This window comes from Thunnus albacares, chromosome 17, assembly GCF_914725855.1.
Source record: "Thunnus albacares chromosome 17, fThuAlb1.1, whole genome shotgun sequence".
In the NCBI taxonomy this organism is placed as follows: Eukaryota; Metazoa; Chordata; class Actinopteri; order Scombriformes; family Scombridae; genus Thunnus; species Thunnus albacares.
The window spans coordinates 14,168,348-14,192,108 of record NC_058122.1 but is presented as its reverse complement, the minus strand read 5'-3'; the positions used below and the strand labels follow the sequence as shown (position 1 = coordinate 14,192,108).

Below are 23,761 nucleotides of genomic sequence, written 5' to 3'. Positions count from 1 at the left end.
GACAAAGCCAAACCCACACACAAGGCGCATACATTTGATGCAAGATGGTGACCCATCATGTCTTCATCATGAAGTTACAAAAGAATCCTCATTTCCAAATATACACACAAACTCACACCAGTATATTTACATATATTGCAGTTTTTAAGATAGTGAAATGTCGTAATTGATAAGAATGATGGCAAAAGCTATGGAAATAAGACCAGTTTTGAAAAAATCCTAGCATGTTGGCGGTTCATGGTATCATCTCCAGCAACTCAGTTGGCCTGTAATCACATTACGATTAGGCTACTCACGGCTCTGCCATATTACACTGTCAGTGCATAAACACTTGTTAGACAGAGAGAGAAAATGCAGAGAATCTAAAAATACAGACCAGAGAGGCTCTGAACGGAGGCGAGGGACAAGCCAAGGATTAGTACCGCCTCGGCGAATCAAACAAACAAGTCCAAAAAGGAGAATGGACAGAAGGTGGAGACAGAGAGAGGCGACAGACAGAGAGTTAGTAGGGGGAGGGATGGCGATGAAAACGCCACTTCCTCAGCAGTTGACCTAGTAAAACATTCATGAGAGATGTCTTTATGTGAAGAGCGGGGAGGGTAGGAGGGGAGTTTAAGGCTTGGGAGTCTAAAATAAGACAGTCCTCTATGTTTTTCAGTGTCTGTGTCGGGAGTTTGTGTGAGTGTGCCTGTCAAAAAAAGAGAAAAAGTTATTTGAGATTTGAGATGACATGCAGGCACGTTCAGTGCCAGATGCTACACCGCCGACCTCTCAAATCAAGAATAGACACCGAACTGAAACGTAGACGAACCAGACAAGAGAGAGACAGAGAAAGAGCAAGGGACATGAAAAGATCGAACTTCTTCTTTTGAGCACACCCAACAAATGGAACAGAAATGAGTCAGTGGTAATTATGACAGATATGAATCAAATAAAATAACTGATTGCCAAATGTATGGCTGCACCCACACACACATTTTGATGACAAGACATAATTAGATATTAAGAACAGATAAATGATTGACTCTTTAATTAAAACATTACACACTGAAATTCTATGGTAGACTTTATTAAGACTTTAGTAAGCTAGTGTTATTTACTCAAATAGTGTGTGTGTGTGTACACTGATAACCAGGCAGATGTGACAAACCACGGAATGCAGCTGGTTACATGACTATTAAAGCATTGCACTAATTAACTGGCTCATCTCACAGCCTATATGAGGTCAACACATCACAGCGCCCACACACTGACTACACTGGACACACACACACACACACATAAACACATGCGCATGTGCATGCATGGTTACCCAGCTATAAACACTTCAAGTTCAAACACACGCAAACAACACAGATCATTTGCTAAACAACAGTGGTGGAAGAATTACTCAGATCCTTTACTTCAGTAAAAGTACCAATACAACAATGTAAAAATACTCCATTACAAGTAAAAGTGCTGCATAAAAAAACCTACTTAAGTAAAAGAACATATGTATTAGCAGCAAAATGTAGTTAAAGTATTGCAGTAAAAGGGTCACCAGATCCGAGGGGACTGAGATGATTAATGGGAGAGGAAAGAAGGAAAAACAAAGTTCTGATACACAAATCTGTTTTCAGTCTTAGGAGAATTTTCCCTCTAATCTTTGATTTTTGGTGAAATATTGGATCATATGAACTTTTATTGAAATGAAACCATGTGAGAAGTTTAGAGGGAAAAATCACTATGTGGTGGAGCTGTTAACAACTCAGACATCTGAAATATGACCCTGACTACATTCTGCTTTTTGTAACACATCAAAAGCCAAAAAAGTTAGAAACTACTAGATTCATCTTTAACAATGTGTTGTATTTTAAAAGCTTGTTATATTATCCATTGTGTCAAATCTTCACCTGAAAAGTAACTAAAGCTGTCAAATAAATGTAGTGGAGTAGAAAGTACAATATTTCCTTCTGAAATGTAGTGGAGTGAAGTATAAAGTAGCATCAAATGGAAATACTCAAAGTACAAGTACGTCAAAATTGCACTTAAGTACAGTACTTGAGTAAATGTACTTAGTTACTTTCCACCACTGCTTACCAACATTGCAGTGTGAAGCTGTGAGATTGAGAATTTCATGGTTGGTTTGTTTCCATGGATGCCCACAATAGGAAAAATATAAATCAAGAGAATAAATGATGGTAGAAAGCCACGCTGAGACAGTTAAAGTTAGACTACAAAACTCTTAGAATGAATAAAGGAGAAGGAGGAGAGAGGTCAGGAGAGGGTGAAAGAGGAGCATGGAGGCTGTGTAAGATGAGAAATCCTCAGCCACATGAGAGCAGCTTAAAAACCAAATGAATCTTAAAGACCTGCAGAGGGAGTCAATAGTACCGGGAGCCTAAAGAAGAGCCGCTGGGCCTGGCCCTCTTCGGCTGCCTGGCTGCAAGTATAAAGCTGCATGAGAAACAGATGTTGTGAATGCCTGACACCAGAACACTTTCACTCTATGTGTGTGAGATAGAGGCATATGATATCAGTCTGTTAGGTAAGGTTAAGATTAGGGAAAGACTGTCGTTACAACATGAATCCCATCAGTCTCCTGCATGAAAGTCTGATATGCCACATGCACATCCACCACCCCAACCCCCACAAACGTCTGCCTCTCTACATGAAGGGCACACTACTTCCTGCACTGGCACTGAAGATTGGATGGATTCAAATTGGGAGGTGAGAAATCATCCAATATGGATGAACTACTAGGCTGCTCTACCATCAATTAGCAAGATCAACGATTTAGCCTTAATTGATCATGTCTGATATAAAATAAACAGCAGGTTGTGAAGTGATTTACATTACCAGATGCAAAAGCTAGTCACAGCTTACTGTGTAAACCAAAATAATGAGGTGAATAATTTTATTTTATTACCTTTTTAAAAAGCACTAACTGCGCACTCATTGCATGCAAGAACATTGCAAAGTAGTTGCATAAACTGCAAAACAAAGAGGTAAAAAGTCATGTGTAACTCCAACATGGATGTCAGTGCACTCAAACAGTCTGTTGGTTTTGTGGTGAAATGTTGCAAAACACTGTGAGGCAATGTTTTACTGTTTCTCTGTCTACAACTATTAAAAAACACACAGGAGTCAGATTTCTTTTTAACTGCTTCATGCATCTGAGATTACATTCTTTTTATATTCTTCTTTGTGTTTTTTGTTACCCCACACACAAATATATGCAAGTCAAACAAAAGCATAGACAAACAGAGATATGGACACTGAGGTGAAAACACAAAAAGAAAATCAAAAAACACTTATGACATGAACAGACATTTAAAAGAACATGTATACTAGATGTACACACACACACACACACAAACACTTCAATTTAAATTCATTCCCTTTTCTATCTCTGCCCACTTATGAACATACCACACCTGATCTCTACAAATTGTCATTGATTTCAGCCAGTTCAGACAAATTGCTTGGCATCCTGAGCAGCTCTCTCCACTGGCAGGTGATTCTTCCTGTGTGTGTCTGTCTGACATGAGTGGACTCAATGGGTCGACTGGAAGACCTCTCTGATGCCAGGACAGCACAGCAGGGGCTCTGCTGAAAACCTGAGTTCCTCTGCCAAACACCGTTCAACCAGAAAGGCTGATGAAGCTACAAAGTCGTGCAGCCAAAGTTTACATAACCTATCAGCATATGAAAAGATAGATGTGACAACTCAGCTGAAGCTTTTTATTATAAGTAAGATTTGACATTTCATCACATTTTAAGTCTATTCATGCGCTTCAAGGCTTTTTGACTCGTCACAGCAGAAATCATTAGGGAAGTGTTAAATGGTGTCTGGAGTTGAATGAGCTAGTTTTCTATTGGGTGTGCAGGCAGAGTGTGGGCTTGCAGTCATCACCTTCTGTGTAATATACCACAGCTCTGACTGAGCGGCTACAGCTGCAGCTTGGCCCGCTGCTTGCAGATATTCCAGCACCAGCCGTGGGTGATAGAGGATGCTCGAACTTCGTAACCCCCACAGCGTTCTTTTCTTTGCCACTTGTGTGTGTATATGTTCAGTATATGAGTATGTGTGCGCCGCAGCTGTGCGAACAGCTGTCTGTAGTAACATGCTTCATCTGTGTCTGTACACACACACACACACACACACACATCCTAAGATGATCTCAGACGGCACCTCTCAAAAGTGTGTCCAACTTATGAGAGCCAGCGGCATTCTTATGACTGTCATGGGAGCTCTTTGGGGAAACACTGTTTAACAAATAACCAAAGAATAATAAAAAATAATAAAATAAAAATAATCATATCTCAACAACATCTTTTCTTTTCCAGGCCTGATTGTGAAAAAGACATCAGTTAAGCCATGATGACGAATTCAGGAGGGGATTGTGTGTGCGTCTGTGCAATGTGTACGTCACACATGCATATATTTACATGCTTATAGTGGTTAATTTACAGCTTGTTTATGTGTGTTTGTGCATCCATGTGTATGTAATCATACTGCATTTATCCATGAAATGAGACGTTCAGGTTGTTAACAGTGGGAGTTGTTTGGATCATCTGAAGCTCAATGCGATTCAGCTTTCCTACACAATGTGAGGCCATTATCCTTCTACTCTTTTGATTTCATGGGGTTTCTATTCATGGTTGTCACTGACAGAGAGCTTGTGTGAAACATGGGGACAACTCAATCTGTGGACCAGCTTTTATTGTCATTTGGTCCACAGATGCTTGTTATTTGAGTCATGAGTCTTTACAGTTATGATCATAATAGTCTCTATGGTTGAAGAAGATTAAATGCCAGATCTTGTATAGATTAGATATTTGTAGGTGTAATGTCTCTGGTGTCAAACTCAACATAAAAACCACAATCCATCAAAGACACTTTACGAATGATGTAAACAGTTTCCTCCTGCACTTTACGTAAATGCATGTAAATCAATAATAAAATCATCAATCTTTCATGATCAGATCAATAACCAGAGCAGGAAGAGGGTTTCTCCAGAGGACATTAGATGGTTTTAGTCCTAATAGAATTCAACACTACTGAGAGAGGATCCATGGAGAATGTCAGTCAAAACCCAACGGGGGCACGGTAGATACGATGAGCCTTCCAATGGACTTGCAGTTATGAAACAGCCTGTAGATGATAAAAACAAAGCGGCCTCTTGGGTATTGCAGGCTGCATGGCCAACCCCACTGGCTTTACTAGCGCTAGGAGCCCAGGCTTGTCAAAACTGATCGGGTTCATGCAGATGAGATACAAATGGAGGACATATCCTGATTCCCCCACGGTGAATAAACATGGCACGATTGCTAAAGGATGGGAATGCGTGCCCTATATATATGTTCTAGCAGACGTGTTTACTTGTAATGAACCTTGTGTGCTGATATAACAGCTCACGGCAGGACTGGAGCATGTGCACAACAAACAGGGACGATCAAAGTCATTCTTGCTATTCTTGCAATGTATAAACCATTGTGAACCATGAGGCTATCAACAAAATCAAAGCAAGGGGGTTGGAAACAGTCTTGTCAACAGAGTGTGATGGAGAAATGAATTCTTTCTTTGCATATCTGAGACTTGCACCTCCTCCCCCATTCTCTCAATCCGCCATCTGACAAATCCAATTAGCATGACATGAACATTATGGTTCTGTGTACACACCACAACCAGGATCTTGGCAAGGAGTGGGTAGGATGGGCACCAGGGACATGAGCCAGACAGACATGGAGGCCTGGCATGAAGGTTCTCCACTCGGCCTGTAACCTGGCTCCAGCTGGAAGACCCAGTTCCTTGACAGGTTGGCAGCGCTAACTGCTCTCCTGCCCTCTGGACTATCATCAGTCTTCCAATATCAGTGTTCTCTCTTTTCTCATGCCACATTTTGAGCCCCCTACTTTCTCTTCAATCCTTCCTATCTCAAAGCCATGTGATATTCCTGTCTTTAGTTCAAATTGAATCTATTTCATAGTAATTTAGATTCTCCCACTTCACTGTGAGATTTCTCTATTTTTCACTCTCAGGTAGTCATGACATGATGATTAGTGTAGATACCTATTATGGTTTTGCATACCTAGATGGACCCCCCAAAAATAATTTGCAATAACAACAAACAAACAAACAACTGAGGAACCACATTTGCATGTTTGGTTGTCAGATTTTTTAAAGGGAATGGATCACAAACACTGAGATATTCTTTGTGGGGGGAAACATGCCATTGTGATCTAAAGCACTTAACCAAATTGCAGTTTGAAAAACTAAACACGCATTTTCTACCTTGTTGTGGGTGCGCACCAAACACAATCACAGAGTTAGTCAGACAGATGAAACCAAGCTCAAAACTTTTCTTTCCCAGAGCTGCACAGAGAAAACATAGTGTGGAGGTGTCTGGCAAGCTGTCAGTTTGTGCAGTCTCCTGGCCCATGCCAGTGTACGGATTTGCATTCGGCTCAAAGGAGGCCTGAAACATCAAAGCCTCTTTGAAGCACCACTTGATGCTGCACAATGGGACAGGTGAAGAAAAACAATACAACACAGCAATGCTCTGAACTACTGTACCCAGAATGCACCACAGTTCCTAAAATAAAAGTGGGACACATCAAATGCCATGATAGAAACAGCAAAACTTCATGATGTGCTTCAACAAAAGTAGAACAAAGGTTATTTTTCTACATTGTTTCTCTGATATTTTTGTATTTCCGCTCTGAGGACTTTTGTATAGTGTCTGTAAACACCGAGACAGATGATTGTGACAGTCAAAGGAAGGAGTTTCAATAAAATATGACAGGCTAAATAAAGAGCTGCGGGAATCTGTAGCGTATAATTCAGAAACTGATGTACAATTACTGTCAAAATGGTTTCTGACAATAACTGAGAAAGACTGCTTTAATTATATCTGCTCTAAGAAATCAGAATTTTACTTCTACATTTTCAAGTTTACTGGGCAATGTTACATATTATACAATCTCTGATAGGTTTACACCATTATTTAAGTTTTAAAGAGAAACTCTGAGCACATACCCTACAGATTCTCATAACTCTGAACCTGAGACTTTAATCTTTTAATCATCTGAAGGTAAATTGGAAAATGTGGCAATGGACATACTTGTCTACTATTGAAATTGTGCACAGTCACTGAAAAATTCAGGGATTGCAGATATGCAGTATGTATGAAAGTAAAATTCAGAACAGCTACCAATATAAAAGAATTTACAAATGTATTTTTAATGGTTTGTACTTACTTTGTCAAGCAGATATTTCACACGACACATACTTATTCCCAAGGGACTCATTATCAGTATTGCTGTATTTGACAAAACTGCATATAGCCTACATGTCTAGAACAAGACATTGCATGACTGTTGATGATGCATGACTTTACCATTAATGAAACCACAGGCTGCAATGAACACCAGCCAAACACTGCGCACTCTCCTCTTTCTTTGACCCATCAAGCCATCATGCACACATATTGTCCAATTGCCTGAAACAGCTCCTGAATGTCTAGTCCAGTCTAATATCAATTCAAATTTACACACACAAACACAGGGTTATCTCACTTCTTGTTAGATATAACTATGACAACTGCGCCTGCTGGGTGCTGTTGTTGGCTTGGAAGGTTTGCGTGTTCTAACAGTCAAAATTCAGCCACTGATTGACCTTGAAATGAAATGCCGAGTTAGGACACAGAAAAATGACTTTGTCAATCATGTGCAACTCTGAATTGCCCCTGCTTCTGCTTTTTGTGTATATATTAAGGAATAAAATGCCACTGCACGCAGGTAAACTGCAGCTGAATAAGGGATATGCACCAAACGCTAGGTGAATAAACTTTGAATAAACTTTGCAGCCTCTCCATAAATCAAGCCCTGACAGTGAGAAGATATTCAGCTGCAACACTTCATCATTCATTTTCAAGCTGATGTAAAAACTCACAGGCTTGAACTCCTTATACTCCCACTGATGTGTTTTGACTGGTATGGTAAGAAAAAAATCATTACAAACTATACCTCTTCAGGCCATCAACACCTGACACTTCTCAGGAATCACTCACCAGTCCTGCATGTATAGAAATGCAAACACACAAACATCCTCTCTCTCTGTCTCTACCTTGTCTCCTCTTTCTCTCTCCCAGAATCTAATGCTCTCCACTGAGGCTCTCATAGAAAAAACCTCTGCATTTCATAGCAATCAAACCGCGCTCCTGAGCAATTACTTTTGATTGCAGCCCAGTTGGCCTGGACGCTGTTTATCCGTGTTGGCATGGGAATTCGTCGGGCAAAACTCAGACAGCTGAGAGGGTGGGTATTTCTTTTTCATGTGCAATGCGCCTTTGCCAGTCTATATGCCTCCCCAAAGACATCTTCACGATGGCTCAATGCTCATTTTAATTAACACATAAGCCTGTTGATGTTAATTAAAAAGCAGACAGATGATTCCGCATCAGAAAAAGATCACATAGAGGGGAGAGCTGTGTATCGGAACGCACCGAGAGATGCAGTGGCAGTGCTTGGCACTAATTCAGATGAGATTTCCTGTAGCCCCCTTGAAACATACTGTATGCATTACAAGTGGGCGCATCAAACCAAGTGTATCAAACAGATTTTTGATGTTAGTTATTTTAGGGGGCGAATGCAGATTTGCCGAAATCTGAGGAATGTGTTTAAAGCTAAAAAAAACCCTATTAACAAGGGTACTCCAATAATGGTATTATCTGAAATACCCAGACACTGTGGTGTAGACTAAAATGTAAATGTAGTCTAACTGTGTTATCGTGCAGTCAGATCCGGTGCCACTTACTTCATGGGCTTGAACAGCGCTTGTCCATAGTTCTGGAAAGTCATGATCAACTTCAGCTGGGTGCCTCCTGATTTCATGGCTGGGAGAAAAACAAGTGAGATGATAGGTCACCATCTTAACTGCGTGAAGCATGAACACACATCACACACACACATTACCATAAACACACACAAATGCGCTTACACGTTTGCACAGCTGTTTCATTATTTGCCAATTTGGAAAACACAATTTTGCGTGAATGCATAATAGAGCTATCCCATCTGCTGACCAATTTACCAGACACTGTACAATCAAAGTGCAATTGTGGCAGTTAGGAGCTGGGCTGTCAATGAAAGCAAGAAGTGGCATGAAAAAGCATCTGCTCATAACTGCGACTAGTTCTGCTTTGACGGAGAGCTGAACATGGAAATGGGAAGTGGACAGAGTGACTGTGCTTTGAGAAAGATGAGTGAGTGAAGTGTTTTAGCACATAATATCCACTGAAACTACAATTCAGCTGTGAATTACTTTATACATTTTGTTTTAGATGTAGAAATCTTATATTATTATTATTATTATTATATATAAGTTCTGAGTAATATTACTTTCTTGGATCAAATCACCAATGAACTGATCACATCCATGTATGTATATGTGCACAGTCTACATAAAGACCACTTCCCCTCTCACTCCCACAAACCGACCTTGTGTACTCGGGAAGAGGAGCCAGGGCACATGTGTCTCTCACTATCAGTCACGATGTCTCCCAGAGGCTGATGGAGACTCTCTGTGAGCTCTCTGCCTGCATCCGTCTCAAACAAAGGGACCGCCAGCTCTGTCTAAATGCCTTGTGTTTCTGTCATAATGGACAGGCTTTCGGGGGATTTGCCCATTTATTACAGAGCATTAACTTGAGCATATTACACAACACCGTGCTTCTGCCTAACCCCAATATCAACATAAGCCCCCTGTAGTGGACCCACTTACTGACTGGCTTGCTGGCTGAGTAGCTGGTTGCGCACTACCCCCTGCACAGATCTGTCTTTTATGTTTATTGACTCTTTTTCTGTCTGAGCTCTCTCAGTGTGTTTCTCTGCTTTTTCCTCTTTTTTGTTTATATATGCCATCTCTTTATTTTCTCTGTTATGCTCTCTCTGTCTCAGTTTGTCTTACTCACTTGCAAGTCTCCTCATTTATTTCGGCTCATTTTCAAACACTTTTGGATTATACATACACAGTATATGAAGTGCAACCTACATAGCCTTGGGCCAGTGCCTTTTCTTCACCACAGAGGATGGACACTGAGTGAAATCAAAGCCAAAGAATACACTGAGAGCATTAGGCCTACACATGTACCAGATTTGCTGAAGCCAGGTCAAGTGGATAGTGCCCCTGAGTAATCTTTAAACTTGGTACAGCTATACAGCATGCCTAAAACCTCTGAGAGATTGCAAATGACTGAACTATGTTTTAATGCTGTGACCTTGAGCCCATAAGCCACAATCTTTGAGGAAGCGACCTCAATTCACTGCTCTATGCCGGTCGTTTATAAAATTTTGTTTCTAATCGAAAAGTACAAAAGCTAATCCCCCTGCGAAAAAGCCCAGCAAAGCTCGGCTGATTGTTTCTGTGGATTGTGTCTGTGCTGACATGCAATCAAACACGACTCACACAACAGTAAACTTCAACAAGACATTCTTTTGATTCTCCTAAAGGCCATCTGTCTTTGTATCAGCAAGCGAATGTATGTGCTTCTGTTGATCTGTCTCTTGCTCTGTTTCACCAGGATGCCACAAATTAATCTTATGTCCCTGTCTTCTTTTCTACACCTTCACATTCTCTGGTCTTTCAGAAAGGTCCAGGCCTCACCCGCCACCATCAGATCCTCCTTCCATGCTGTGATGATAAATCCATCCTGCTCTCACCTGTGCCACTTCACGATACTATGAGTATGATTTATGCGTCCCACTGTAGACTGAACAAAAGGCCACAGCCTGCCCCGACAGAGAGACACAGAAAAGGGGAGAGAGGCGGCTAGCGACGGAAGTAATACTATGGAGAAAATGCTGAAGAGGGGAACTTTCTAATGTCTGTGTTTTGTAATTTTAGTGAGACAGATAAGTGCTAAGTGTGTGCGCCAATTAGGGGGCACAAAAGCTGCATGCTTCCAGGCACACAGAAAGCCTGCACTGCAGTTTCTTTTCTGCAGACAGACTATTTTTATCGTGTCTGGGCACAGATTGATGGTTTATACTTTATAAACAGAGTAGATACAGAACAGAACATGCACAAGCTACTAAAGTACAGTTAGAGATGTGTGGCATGAATGATTATGGGCAGTCTGGGGGTGATGGAGGGATAAACAACAATGAGACAGTGGAAAATGCTTCAGAAAGAAATATACTGAGTCTTTTTATAATCACTGATGCACAAAAACACAGATAAGATATCCAACATGCATCAGTGGGGGAGAACACTAGACTAAAATGCTAATCCTAACTATTTTATTTAGTTTGTGGTCACGATTATTAATTCTTTGTCTCACTTTTTTTTCCCACACTGAGACACTATCTCTTTCACAAAGGAGATTTAGCCAAGATTGCATCAATATTATGACCGGTTAAGTTTCATTGCACATTTGGATCATAACATTTTTTCACTTTTATTACCTTTTTTAGTGAGGAATTTCTCAAAGCAGCAGCTACAATGTAGTGTAATGTCTATCTCATATATACTGTCTCGCTCTAACTGTAGCTCCAAACAAAACTCACATACTTTTGCAAAGAATTTGCACATATTAATCATCTGGTAAAAGCAATGTATCTCATGTAGGAATGAAAGCGATGTTTAGACATTCAGACTATAGACATTCTTTTTCCATTTTTCTCACCTTTAAGTTTATCTGGTGATGTTAGGTGGCTAGGTTTTTCAGGTCTTTCTTTTCTACCATAAACTTCGTTCTCCGTCTTTACTTTACCTTTTGTGAGAACACAGTGCATGTTCTCTTTCAAAGGTTATGATTGCACAGATGAAATGGAAGTGCTGCATTGGGACTTTAAATATAAAAAACTTTCTGAATGTTCAATGAAATCACAGTTTCACAGAAAAAAACCTTCACAATATACCACTATTGATAAAGTCATTTTGCAGCCATACCACTTAATTAACCGACATGCCGGCCCAAACACACATACCACATGCTCTCTCACACATCGACATACACACACTATTTAATAAACATAGATTGTTAGGATCTATATCAAGCACCCAAGAGAAAAGCCAGCTGAACACAGGCTTATGAACTTGCACACTCAAGCAGAATTGCAGATAAAGGGCCAGATGTGTATGATTGTGGCTTCTCTTTTGGCCTCTCTCACACACATGCATGCACAGTCATATTGTACATAGAAGAACACCCATTTTTTGATTTACTGTACATTCAGACAAGTCACTTGCCACAAACCTCACACTATAGGGTTGAACCAATTTGGCTGTCTGAGGTTGACACACTAAAATGCACCCAGAATATTTTTTTTTGTCAGGGGAAAAGCCTTATGTGAATAAATATGAAACAAAACAGACTGTCGTTACCACAGTAATGAATGAACATCATGTTGGTGCTGAACAACACAAAAGGCCAATTAATAGAAGAGAAATTATCAATATCGGCACATTACTTCAACTCAACCTTGCAGTATATACCACCAATCTCTACACTTCACTCTCACACCTTAGTATCACAGCTCTCCCTGACAGACTCACCCACACTGGTGATCCTCTGTGTGACCAAGTCCTTCAGTAAGGCGTCCAGCACAGGATTGTGTCTGGAGTACAGCTCGTAGCGATTGATCCCGATGTGGAAACGTAACCAGTTGGGATAAGACTCTGCTGTCACCTCTGCCGTCGGAGAGAACTCTTCCTCCTCTTCGTTCCCCTCCTCGTTGTGCCTGAAAAGCAAGGAGAGGAGAGGACATTTAACAAGAAGTTGTGGTGCAAGCAGATTCCTGTTAAAATTATTTTTTGGCTGTGTAATAGATTCCTAGTTGTTGCAGGGTATGAACCTCTCCTAATATAACTCAGCTGTATCAGACTAATTGATGCTGAAGGAACTGGCACAAAACACTTAATAGATTTGTTAATATTATGAATACATGGTTACTGTAATGCAGCTTCACTGACTGAAGATCCAAGAATAGTAAAAAAATCAAGCAGGATGATGAATCAGAAGTTCCCTGCCCAAACACATAAGAGGGAAGAAGATGGCATAATGAGACATGGATGCAGCAGAGAGATGACTGGACATTGCTATAGAGGCACAGAGGAAGTGGATGTAAGGACCTGTCTGCTATTAGATAGATAGATAGATAGATAGATAGATAGATAGATAGATAGATAGATAGAAAGGAGCAAACATGTAGCCTAGTATCACCAACTTTTTGTCACTTATGTGCATCCCCTCATCCTTGCATCACCAGTCAAATACTGTATATTTAAAGCAGTCTAACTGTTCATGGTCCCACTTGTAACCCTTTAAGTTTAACAGATTCCCTTCCCATCAGCTTACCATCCTTGGTTCCCTGTTGCTCTGGGATAAAACCTGATGTCAGTGTTGACGTTAAATAAAGTGTCAGCGTCCGTGAGAGTAGGAAGGTCAGTCTTGTATAGGTGATGCTCAAACAGAGCAGCCAGTCGGGAGACACCGTGGGCAGGGACGGTCCGACCCCCGCTCGCGTCTCCGATGAGCGGCTTGTGGTCCTCCGCCTTCCCCGCTGAAGGTCTCATCCGCCTGAAGGACTCCGCTCTGTCCCCGGCCGCTGTGATCTTTTCCAGGGAATGTGATGTCAGGTTGGAGCTCGGCTCGTTGCTGAAATCCTGCAGGATTCTCAGCGTGTGCTTGTTAGGCCAGCCCGCTTCAGCCGCCGACCTGGCGCGCTGCTTCCCCCAGCCCTGCGACTCACCGCCCGGGTGGTGAGCGCACTGGCAGCCGCCGTCCCCGCTGTCCGCTCCCGCCGCCCTCTTCTCCAGTTTTGGTAACAAGTCTATCATGATGTGCATGGTGCACGCTACCAAAAACACCATGAGTATCAACACTCTGAATTTACGAAACAATATCATCTTTATCATGTTTTTTTTCTTTACACAGAGGAAGCTTTAAGCGCAGCGCACCTTACTGCACTGACATTGATGTCCAACAGTGTTATGCGATGACAAAGCAGCGACGTTAAGATTTCCTATGATCATTGCACACATAATGCGTGTGAGCCTATGTTAATAACTCCATGATGTGCTCAGTCTTTCTTTTTAATTTTTACAAAAGTCCCAATTCTTCATTCCCAGACAGATGGACAGACCGATGCATTGTGAGCACTGGACACTTCACTGGCAGCGACTCAAAAAGTGCTCTTCATTCATTGCGTTGTTGAATAGGATACAGTGTCAGGAGGACGGACCACTACATAAATCGTTAAGAGGTAACAGGAAGGAGGGGAGTCCTGTTAAAAGCACAGATATTCTTCCTTCTTTGTAATGCTGCCAGCACGGAGTTGAGATGTCAAATGTGTCATAACTGTCCTCTTGGGCGGATAAAAGTGACGAGAGATTGATATAGTCCACAAAAACACAGCCTTCCTAATATTTAGGATACATGAATAATCAAAAAGGGGGGGAAAAAAGCAAAATTCCATGAAAATAACAGGTGATCCGCTGCAAGATGCTTGGATGCTGTCCCGCTTCTTGACAGGAGCTGCTGCTTTTCTGCGAGCCTCGTTGAAGTCAAATCCGAGACTGGCTGGCAGGTGCAGGGATCCCGGTTGTCATTTGTCCTCTTAACACTGCCTTGTCTTCCTTCCAAGTGTTCATCCAGGGTGGGTGTGTTAAATATTATGATCGAAGCCCTCTGAGCCCAGCCTCGGTGGCGTCATGAGGAAGAGATTGGCTGCGTCTGTACATACAAGTACCACTGGAGTGACATGAAAGGCGAGCTTCAGTGAGGAAGAGCTGAGGCTGCAAGTCCCCTGTGCGCAGCCAGAGGGCGTTGGCACAACCCGAAACACTATGTTGCCCATATAATAGATAATCTGAAGGACAAGGTAGGTAATGTATACTGTGCGCCATTCTTTAAAGGTGCACAATAAGCCGCTGGTTTTCGGAGTGGGCTCGGAGGGCCCCTGATGCGTCCTTGAGGACGAGCCAAGGGGTCACCAGCAAAATGAAAATACTTAAAATTCATTGGGAGTAACAGATGACAGTTATTCTCCAGTACAGAGAGACACAGTTTTATTAGTATCAGACACAAAAGTTCCCATCTGTGACTCTCAAACAGGGCAGGCCACAGAGAACTTGTTTTAAAGTAGTGATTTTTATGTTATGTGGTGTGCTTTGATTGTTGAATAATCTATTTATTAATTGATAATTTGTTAAAAACGCCCTTCACTGTTTCACAGAGCCTAAGAGGAGGTCATCAAGTATTGTGCTATTTTGTCCAAATCCTTATGTATTCAATTTATAGTGCATACAACAGATCATGATCATTGTTGATTAATTTTCTGTGGATCAACTAATAGATTAATCATCTAATCTTTTCTACATAAAATATGTAGCACAATACATCAAAACATACATAAAAATTCAAAAGTGTCTACCAAATGAACACACTTGCTGAGAATTAGTCAACTCTAAAGGTTTGACTGCTAGTTGGTAGAAAGTCACATTCCAAATATGTACATTTTATCCATATCCTTGTTTTACATCCAGCAAAATAATATGGAGCTGGAGTTGTTTCTGGCCACCTGAACTTAAGTCAAACATTTAGTTATCTTCTACTGCGGCTCTGGTTTGGTCTCCACCAACTGCTGAGAAAAACATTTGGGTCTTTTGCTTTCCATAGATGCTTCAGTTTCTTCACCGGCCATTTATAGTACAGACATGTCTGTGCTTGTTTGCTTTGACTGTCTGTCTGCGGTTTTAGTTTGATGGTTTGATGACAGCCATGAAGATTGTGAACATAAAACATACAGTACATGCCTGTTAACTGTCAGTGGGTTTGGCACTACAGTGACTTTTACATTACAGAAATTTAAATGTATCTATATGACTTTGATTTATAATGTGGCACTCACTGTACATACTCCATACATCTGTGAGTGTGAGTGAGTGAATGGCTCCAAACTCTGCTGTCCTTTGCCACATTTCTTAAGATATTTACTACTTTCAAAACTTGATGAATTTAATTTAAATCAAAGGCTCTCATATCAGGTTATTTATCAAACATTAATCCTCTTCTATGTACGTTCTGCAGTCAAAACACACCTACTGTACCTGCCTTCTCAGAGGCTATTTCTCTTATTCACTGATAAAATGAAACACACCTTTTATTTAAACTGCAGGGGGACAAAACACTCGCAGCAATTATTGCAGCCTGCACTTACAGCTGGGCTGGATTAGATTTCTCAGAGACTTCACAGGATTAAATGAATAACATTTTAAGTGCCATGGAGTTCCCTCAGGCTGCCAAATGCAGGCCTTCAAAAAAAAAAAAAACACACTCAGAAAATCAATTTAATAATTTTGTCACATCATACACAATGTTAAATGGGAAGCAAAAAAAACACAATGCACATATGGCTGAAATGTCTTCATCTCAGTAGAATTACACAAAGTAATAAAATGAACAAATTATACATATTCCTTTGGCTTGTGTGTGTATACTGTGCAAGCAGACTCAATTGGAAGAGCTTCACTTGGCTTCTGCCCCTCCTCCCAGAGGCACTGAGTTCATGCCACTGCCAGATTTGTGCATCTAAATAAAACAGGATCTTAAAGCTAACAAGCAAACAAATTGTTCTCCCAAAGGCGAGCCTGATGTCCCAATTCATCTCATGCTCCAAACAAAACAAATTGGCACGCGCAGACATGTTAGAATCCACTGATACTAAAAAAGTATTCCACATGTCGCTCTACATGAATTATATAATTTGCTTCAGCTCAAAGAGAAATGAAGGGTTAACCACATATATGAGATTTTGTACATTTTATTGTAGGAGAAGCCTGAGCCAGTAAGCATGATACAGTTGCTTTTGGCAATGTGCATTGCCAGTGAGTGCAGACCTACTCTACATCCGCTGATGAAGCATTTTTGCAATTGTTTGCTAGAAGCTATTTCAGTTGTCTGCTCTCAAAACCGGTGATTTTCCCCACTGTCTAGAACTTTTTACTAGAATTCTATATTTTTCTGATGTTAAATAAAATGCATCGTGAAAGAAAGGCTTTACTTTGACCTATTTTTGCAAATGGTGACTGTCAAAATAAAAATAAAAAAATATCCAAATTGGTTGATTATAAAGGAATATTGTGATTCATGCAAGCAAAGCAATGAATAGCACTTGTGGAGAAGAAAATTGAGAGATGCCATTTTCTTCTAAATAAATATGGAATTATGATGGTAAGGTAACAAAAAGTAATACAAAGCCAACAACAATTGGCAAGGGCTCGTTAATATCATTTTCAGTGACAGTATCTGACAATATTGCGGAGAAATGTTACATGTAAAATTGCTCTAGAATGAATCATCACTATTTTGACATTTTATAAAACATGAGAAATTAAAATATCAGGTTAGTCTTTTTGCGTCTAGGAAGATCAAGTGTGGTGACTCTGTATGGGCTCCTATTTATGGATTCTTGAACAACTTACTGATATTAAATTAATTGTTCAAACAGTACCCAAGCAACAGTTTACAAATGTAACTTCTGGCAAATATGTTGTTGTAGTTATCATCTGCCAGTTATCTGATCAGCTAACAAGCCACAAACTGCTCCAGAAGAATAAAAACACAGTTTTTCTAAAAGAAGATTAACTTTCTGTATTTATTTTGCAATGATTTCATTTACATGGAGAAATGACGAATTAGCCATCGAACAGAATAAACATTTTCTGTAGGTATATAGCACAGCTTACAGCCACATTTGGCCCATTGTGACATTAATCTTTACAGGTAAAGAATCAACCTTAACTGCTGCAATAATCCGATAATGGCAGATATAAGAATATACTACTGCAGAAAAGGTATTTTGTTACTATCTTTGCACGGTGACTACACACACTGATTTCACCGATATAGTTGTCAAATAGTGCAACATATTTGATAAATTAGATTCACATTTAGTTTTTACACAGCCTGTTTTGTAGTTAATAATAGTTAAAGTAATATTTTTAATATGATTGTAATCAAACCCAGTCAACAGTGCTTCAAGGTTACACATACAATATTTCGTGGTTTCGGAGAATCTTTCCTGGGGCGATTCCTCTGCATCAAATTCACTCCCCTCCCTGCTGCAAGGGTTTGGTAACCTTCGACCCATAGAAGTAAAAGTGACAGAAGATGGAGTAGTTCAGCTCCATGGGGAACCAAAGTCATTCCGCATTTCATACCTGAAGCTGGTCTTATACCATTTTGATTAGTCTTGGGTATTCAAAAATGACTCACCTTGTGTTTAAAATAAGATGGGAAGGGTTGAGAGAGTGAAAGAGATGAGCTAGAAGTGAGGATTAAAAAAAAAAAAAAATCAATGCATACTCCAGATTCTGATTTGGTTTGGACCATTGGAATCCACTGAGTAATATTTTTGTGTCTGTCTGTGTGTCTGAATGTTTGACCTGAGGGCTTGTCTGTTCCTCAGGTAGGAAGCAGACTTTGCAAAGTTCAACTTGAACTCCCAGACCTCACTAATGTCAAAGTATTCTGCAAGAGTCAAGGTTATATAACAACCTAGACAATGTATTTCTGAGTCAAATTAATGAAACATTCACAATATCTCTTTGGGGAGCAATAATAAAAAATGTATATATCAGTTTTTATAGCTGTGCTCCATAAAAGGCCATACACTCAGTCACATCAAACCCTGTTATGCAGTTTTATGAGCCTGATGATTTGTTAACAGCTAATTTCAAGCTGAGGGGTAAGTGGTTGTGCAAATGTCACAAGAGTAGAAGTTATAATTGGAGAATAATGTGACCGAGTAATGGCAATAAAAATGCTATTTTGGCAAATGGCTTGTCACTTGGCACTGCTGGCATGGCATAAAAGAAAGGATGATGTGGCTCAGCGAGTAGGGATGGAGAAGGAGAGAGAGAGAGAGAAAACGAGTGTGAGGAAGGGTGTTAAGTAATGACACATTTGTTCACTTGACTAAAAACAAGCTGAAAATGGACTTCTTTGGGGACACGTGAGGGACATTATGTGAAGAGGGCCCATTATTGGCTGTAGGTATGTGTACTTTAGGTGATCCACATTCTAACTCAGTGAAATTTGTTTTTGCTCAAACCTGATTATAATCATAACTATTTCCCCCCCCTCGTTATTTTTTCTGATCCTTAAAATTACTCGTTTTGCTCCATGTGGAAACCTTGGTAGTAGAAACAGCTCTAGTGTGTTGCGACTTAAATTTGTGACTTTAAATTTGATTTTATTACGTGCTTTGAGTTTCAATTACTGTGCAATAGCATCAAATGAAACATGCTGAATACATTCATTTTACGGGCCATACTCCTTTTAATGTTTAATATGAATTTCATATGCTGGAGTATCAATCCAGAACATGAACTATATTAGTCTTTCATCTGGACTCTCTGCCAATCACAGCAAGACACAGAGTTAGAATAATGAGACTACTGGTGTCATGCTCAGCAGTGCAGTGGTCCTGCTGTGTTGATCTCTTTATCTCATAGACTCAAAAAGTAAATTGAGCTCTGGGATTTTAAATTAGTAGGATGTGACCTTGGAAGTTAAGGTACACAAAGAATGGTTGTATGTGCATTGTATGATTTGGTGTGTGTGAATGGACTAAATCTAAAAGAGATGTGACAGGCACAATGACAGTGTCACAGCAGCCATTCAACTGTTCATCATTCACTGCCAAAGTAGGTGTCATCTCGTACTCACCCAAGGACCCACTTCATACCATTATCAAAGCAGGTAATAAATGTCTGCCATTCTCTTTTACTCTGAGGTGACTTTATCAATATCAAATGAGCTCAGTTTTCAAGATGATGGATGAAGAAAAAGTTGTAATTTTATATGCAAATATATTTATGACAGTACTGATTATTTATGTGGAGCTTACTTCACTTCTGTTTGTCTGAGTTTCTTTCCACCGTCTGAAAATGTAGACGTAATGTGAGCGTTAATGTGTGTGTGTCTGTTAGCTGTGAGATTATTTGATGTTCCCATGCCTGCGCCAAGGACATGCTGGTCACCCAAATGAGACAGTTCTTTGTATTTTCTTCACAACTTCTTGTGAAGGTACAAGTATAGCATACTCAACACTATAATTTTATTTGGACACACAACATGAATCTAAGGTATTGACTTGGCAGCATAAGAAGTTCTCCTCTGTTGCAGCCTCTGTTTGTGATTTAGGCTGATGCCATCAAAATGCCTGAAGGAGTTTTCTTCACTGAGATACTCACCTTTAAAGACCGTTCAAGAGGTTACACAGCCGTTGACAAACATATTGGCTATTGCACTTATAGCACCTGGGACCTTTCATTAACTGGACAGTTAGTCTTACTAATACCTTGCACACCCAAAACACTAAGGACATTTTCAAGTCTGTGTTGTTTAGCTCAGTTGAATTGGACTCTGCTTCATTTTCCCCCTTGGTATGATTTGAATGGGCACATCTGAGCAATCGTACTCAGGTGTGGACCAAAACAACTGTCCTGAGACCCTTTGAGGAAGCGGTCTCAGTTCAGTTCCAAACAAATTCTGGAGTGGTTTCTTTGTGGAGGGAACGTGATCTGACCTTGATCTGGTCCAACTACTAGGTGTACTCTGCAAGTTTGAGCTATATGGCGCCCGTAGCCAGGTGCACTTTGCATACTGGGATGAACGAAATCAACGGTTGTTAGCAGCTAACTGGAGAGTAAATTGACATCCGACCTGGACTAGCAACAAAGTACGTTGTATTGAAGATTTAGACATTTAGGACCTTTGGGACCCTCTTCCTGTGTTTTTGCTCTTGCCCCAGGCACAACTAAGCAGTGAGTGGAGTGACGTTCTCACAAGGCTTTTAGTGATGCATTTTGGTTCGCTTGGATGTTACCAACTCATCCAGTGATTTGGACCAGAGCAAATGAACTTAAGATTTGAAAACACCTTTAGATGAATGTAGTTATTGGAGAAACTAATAAATCACACTGTAGTAAGTAACTTATAATAAGTGTAAGTCAGTGTTAATAATCTTGGCTTTTAGGAAGCTGATAAGCTTGTTCAGAGAAGGTTCTCTGCAAGACTATAAAGTGTTAAATTTGTGTTCTTCTCTTCCTGCTGTTGTGGATATTAGTCAGACTTAAACTGTTAAGAGCAACTATAACATTACAGTGTTTGTTAACTTGCCATACCATAATGATAGCCAGAAATTTAAAAAATTAGCACACTGCCCAAGAGCTTACTGATGAGTGCTTGAAACCATCTGTTGATGGCTAATTATCAACAAAAGCATCATCTGTCCTCCATTGACATCAGATGTCCTGGAGGAAGAGCAGAATAATGACTGAGTGGGCCATGCTTCCTCTGATTGGTTCGAAACTGCAGGATTTGCTCTCTAGTGTGGCGGGGAGACTAGAGATAAGCCTGTCTCAATCCATCCAACTGTGTGTCAAGGGTTAGATTTTATCCTCCCTGGTTCTTCAGATTTACATGTTTTAGCATGTGCGTGTTCACGTGTGCATGCGTATGTGTATGTGTGTGTGTGTGTGTGTGTGTGTGTATGTGTGTGTGTGTGTGGTATTGGTCTCTCACAACAAAGGGCTGGTGAGTTTCTACATAGCAGACAACCTGTGCCCTCAATTAAGTAGTTTGCAAACGAACAATGAACACGGGGTGAAAAGAATATGCTTTCAATTTCCATTTGACTTATTGGTCATTATGCTTATCACAGGAACCAATTTTAATGACTTTGGACTTGAGGACATAAAGGAGAAAGTGATTTATTATTGTTGCACCTCCAGCTCATCGTTCACAATGCATACTGTTAACATGAAAATAACAATTGCTGAAGATCACATTCAGTGGCTCAGAAGGTTAAATTAACACCTTGTCCGAATCTATGACAACAATGTCCTAACAGTGAGAGAGGACAGGCCTGTGACCATTCATTGTAGCAGAACAGAATCTTATATTTCAGCAAGGTTATTGGTAAGCTGGGCTGTTGTGGTAATATGCTGTCATATTAGCTCTCTGGATGTCAGAATGTGATGCCTCAGAGGGAGATCATGGATTGTATCTCCTCCAGCAGGGCTGAAGCTGGATCACTGCTCAACCAAACAAAAGTAATGCGCATGAGTGAATAATGATGATATTGTTAGTGAGGTGTCAGTTCCTATAATACATGTTTTGGATATTGCCTTTAGCTTCCAAAACAAAAAGTCTTAGTCGCAGTATTTGTGCTTCAGTTTTGGGCTTTGGGAATAAAATCCAGTACATAAAATAAAATGATGGATTGCTCCCAATGGCCAATAAGCAGATCAATGTCAAATCAATGGTCATGTGAGATACGGGTAGTTAATAGATCAGTGCAGGATACAGTGTGCACTCCCAGAGATTCTGGGCATGGTCTAATCAAATCAATAAGGTCATATACATAAAATAGCTGTGCTAATTTCAAGACACAGGGCCAGAGGAACTAAAATACTGCGATGCATGGTGTTTCCCAACATATATAGGAATATTACATTTAAGGAAAATCAGAATCACATACTAAAATGGACAAACAATGTTCCCTATAGTATCAAAGTGCGGGGCAGAACAAGTAGCATACTGATGGTTTTGCTATCACACAGATTTATCAGTTATGAAGATAAAATAATCTTTGTCCTGAGGCTGCTGTCAAAAGAATGAAGATCAAGTCAAGATCTGGTCATTAAATTTTGGTGTTTCTTGTCTACAAGGGGTAAAGGCGGTGGTGGTGCCACAGACAGAGGGTCACCAAAAACATTAGGATTCATCCAATGTTCACCGAAAATGATCAGAAAAATCGAGCAATTAGCTTCAACTGACTTTGTCAGAGACCAAAAAGTTGGCAAAGGCTTGTTGGTCAAGCTCTTTAGACAGTACAGTTACCAAAATAAATGGGGAATAATCTGCACAAACCATGGATATCCTCAACATATTCTACAGAAATCTGGCTAGTATTTCTGAGATATCTTTCTCTGGACAAAAGTGTTGTCCAGATGGAACCAACCAACTGACTGATTGACAAACCAATTAACAGTGCCATTCAATGCTGCTTGTGGGCTCTGTTAAAGCAGCATATTGGATGTACATGATATGCTACACTCCGTATGCTAGTGGCATGGCTCTAAGGATGGCAATGTCAGTCATGGAAAACATTTTATCTGCTAAGCATCAGCATGTTAGCATTGTCATTGTGAGCATGAGCATGTTAGCGTTTAGCTCAAAGCTTACTTACTTATGCATAGTTCTCAGGGTCTTTTAACACACGAGGCTCTCCACCATGGAAGAATAAGAAGAAGCTATAGAGTCTTGTTTTTGGTTCATTTGTACTTTATGCTCTGCCTCATGTTGGGATGAGATGACCTGGAGATGGTCTTACCTGCAGTACCAGGTTAGCATGACATATTGTAGGTCATCAGAGGGCCAAACCATGGAATGAGTGGTTTGATGATGTGGCAACCCTCTCTGCTGATTTAACTGTGCTTGCAGGATATGTCTGCAACAGGGTAGCCACTGGGCCTCACTTCCTCCTCTTGGCTCTGGCTGATTTAACAGGCTGTTTGTTACACAAGAGTTTGGCATGGCTCTACTCCTGCTGCTGTATCCCTCATGGGCCACATCCTGTTCCTGCTCTGCTCCCACTTGCTTGTTGACACATAGGTCATTGCAGGGCGTTGGCTATGTTTTCAAACATGTAGACATAAAAAGACATGGCAGACACAGAAATATAAGAAATCATGCACACACAC

At 40.4% G+C, this 23,761-nt stretch overlaps 1 protein-coding gene across 1 annotated transcript in view; it reads right to left on the bottom strand.

Moving 5' to 3' along the window:
* fam20ca (FAM20C golgi associated secretory pathway kinase a) overlaps positions 1-14,763 on the bottom strand; it is a 37,723-nt gene extending 22,960 nt beyond the window's left edge. Inside the window, exons 1-3 of the mRNA XM_044332555.1 lie at positions 13,344-14,763; positions 12,542-12,726; positions 8,801-8,879 (exon numbers count right to left, since the gene is read on the bottom strand). Coding sequence (XP_044188490.1) covers positions 8,801-8,879; positions 12,542-12,726; positions 13,344-13,903 — 824 coding nt within the window. The 5' untranslated portion in view covers positions 13,904-14,763. The remainder of the gene's footprint in view (positions 1-8,800; positions 8,880-12,541; positions 12,727-13,343) is intronic.
* Between the last annotated feature and the right edge of the window lie 8,998 nt (positions 14,764-23,761).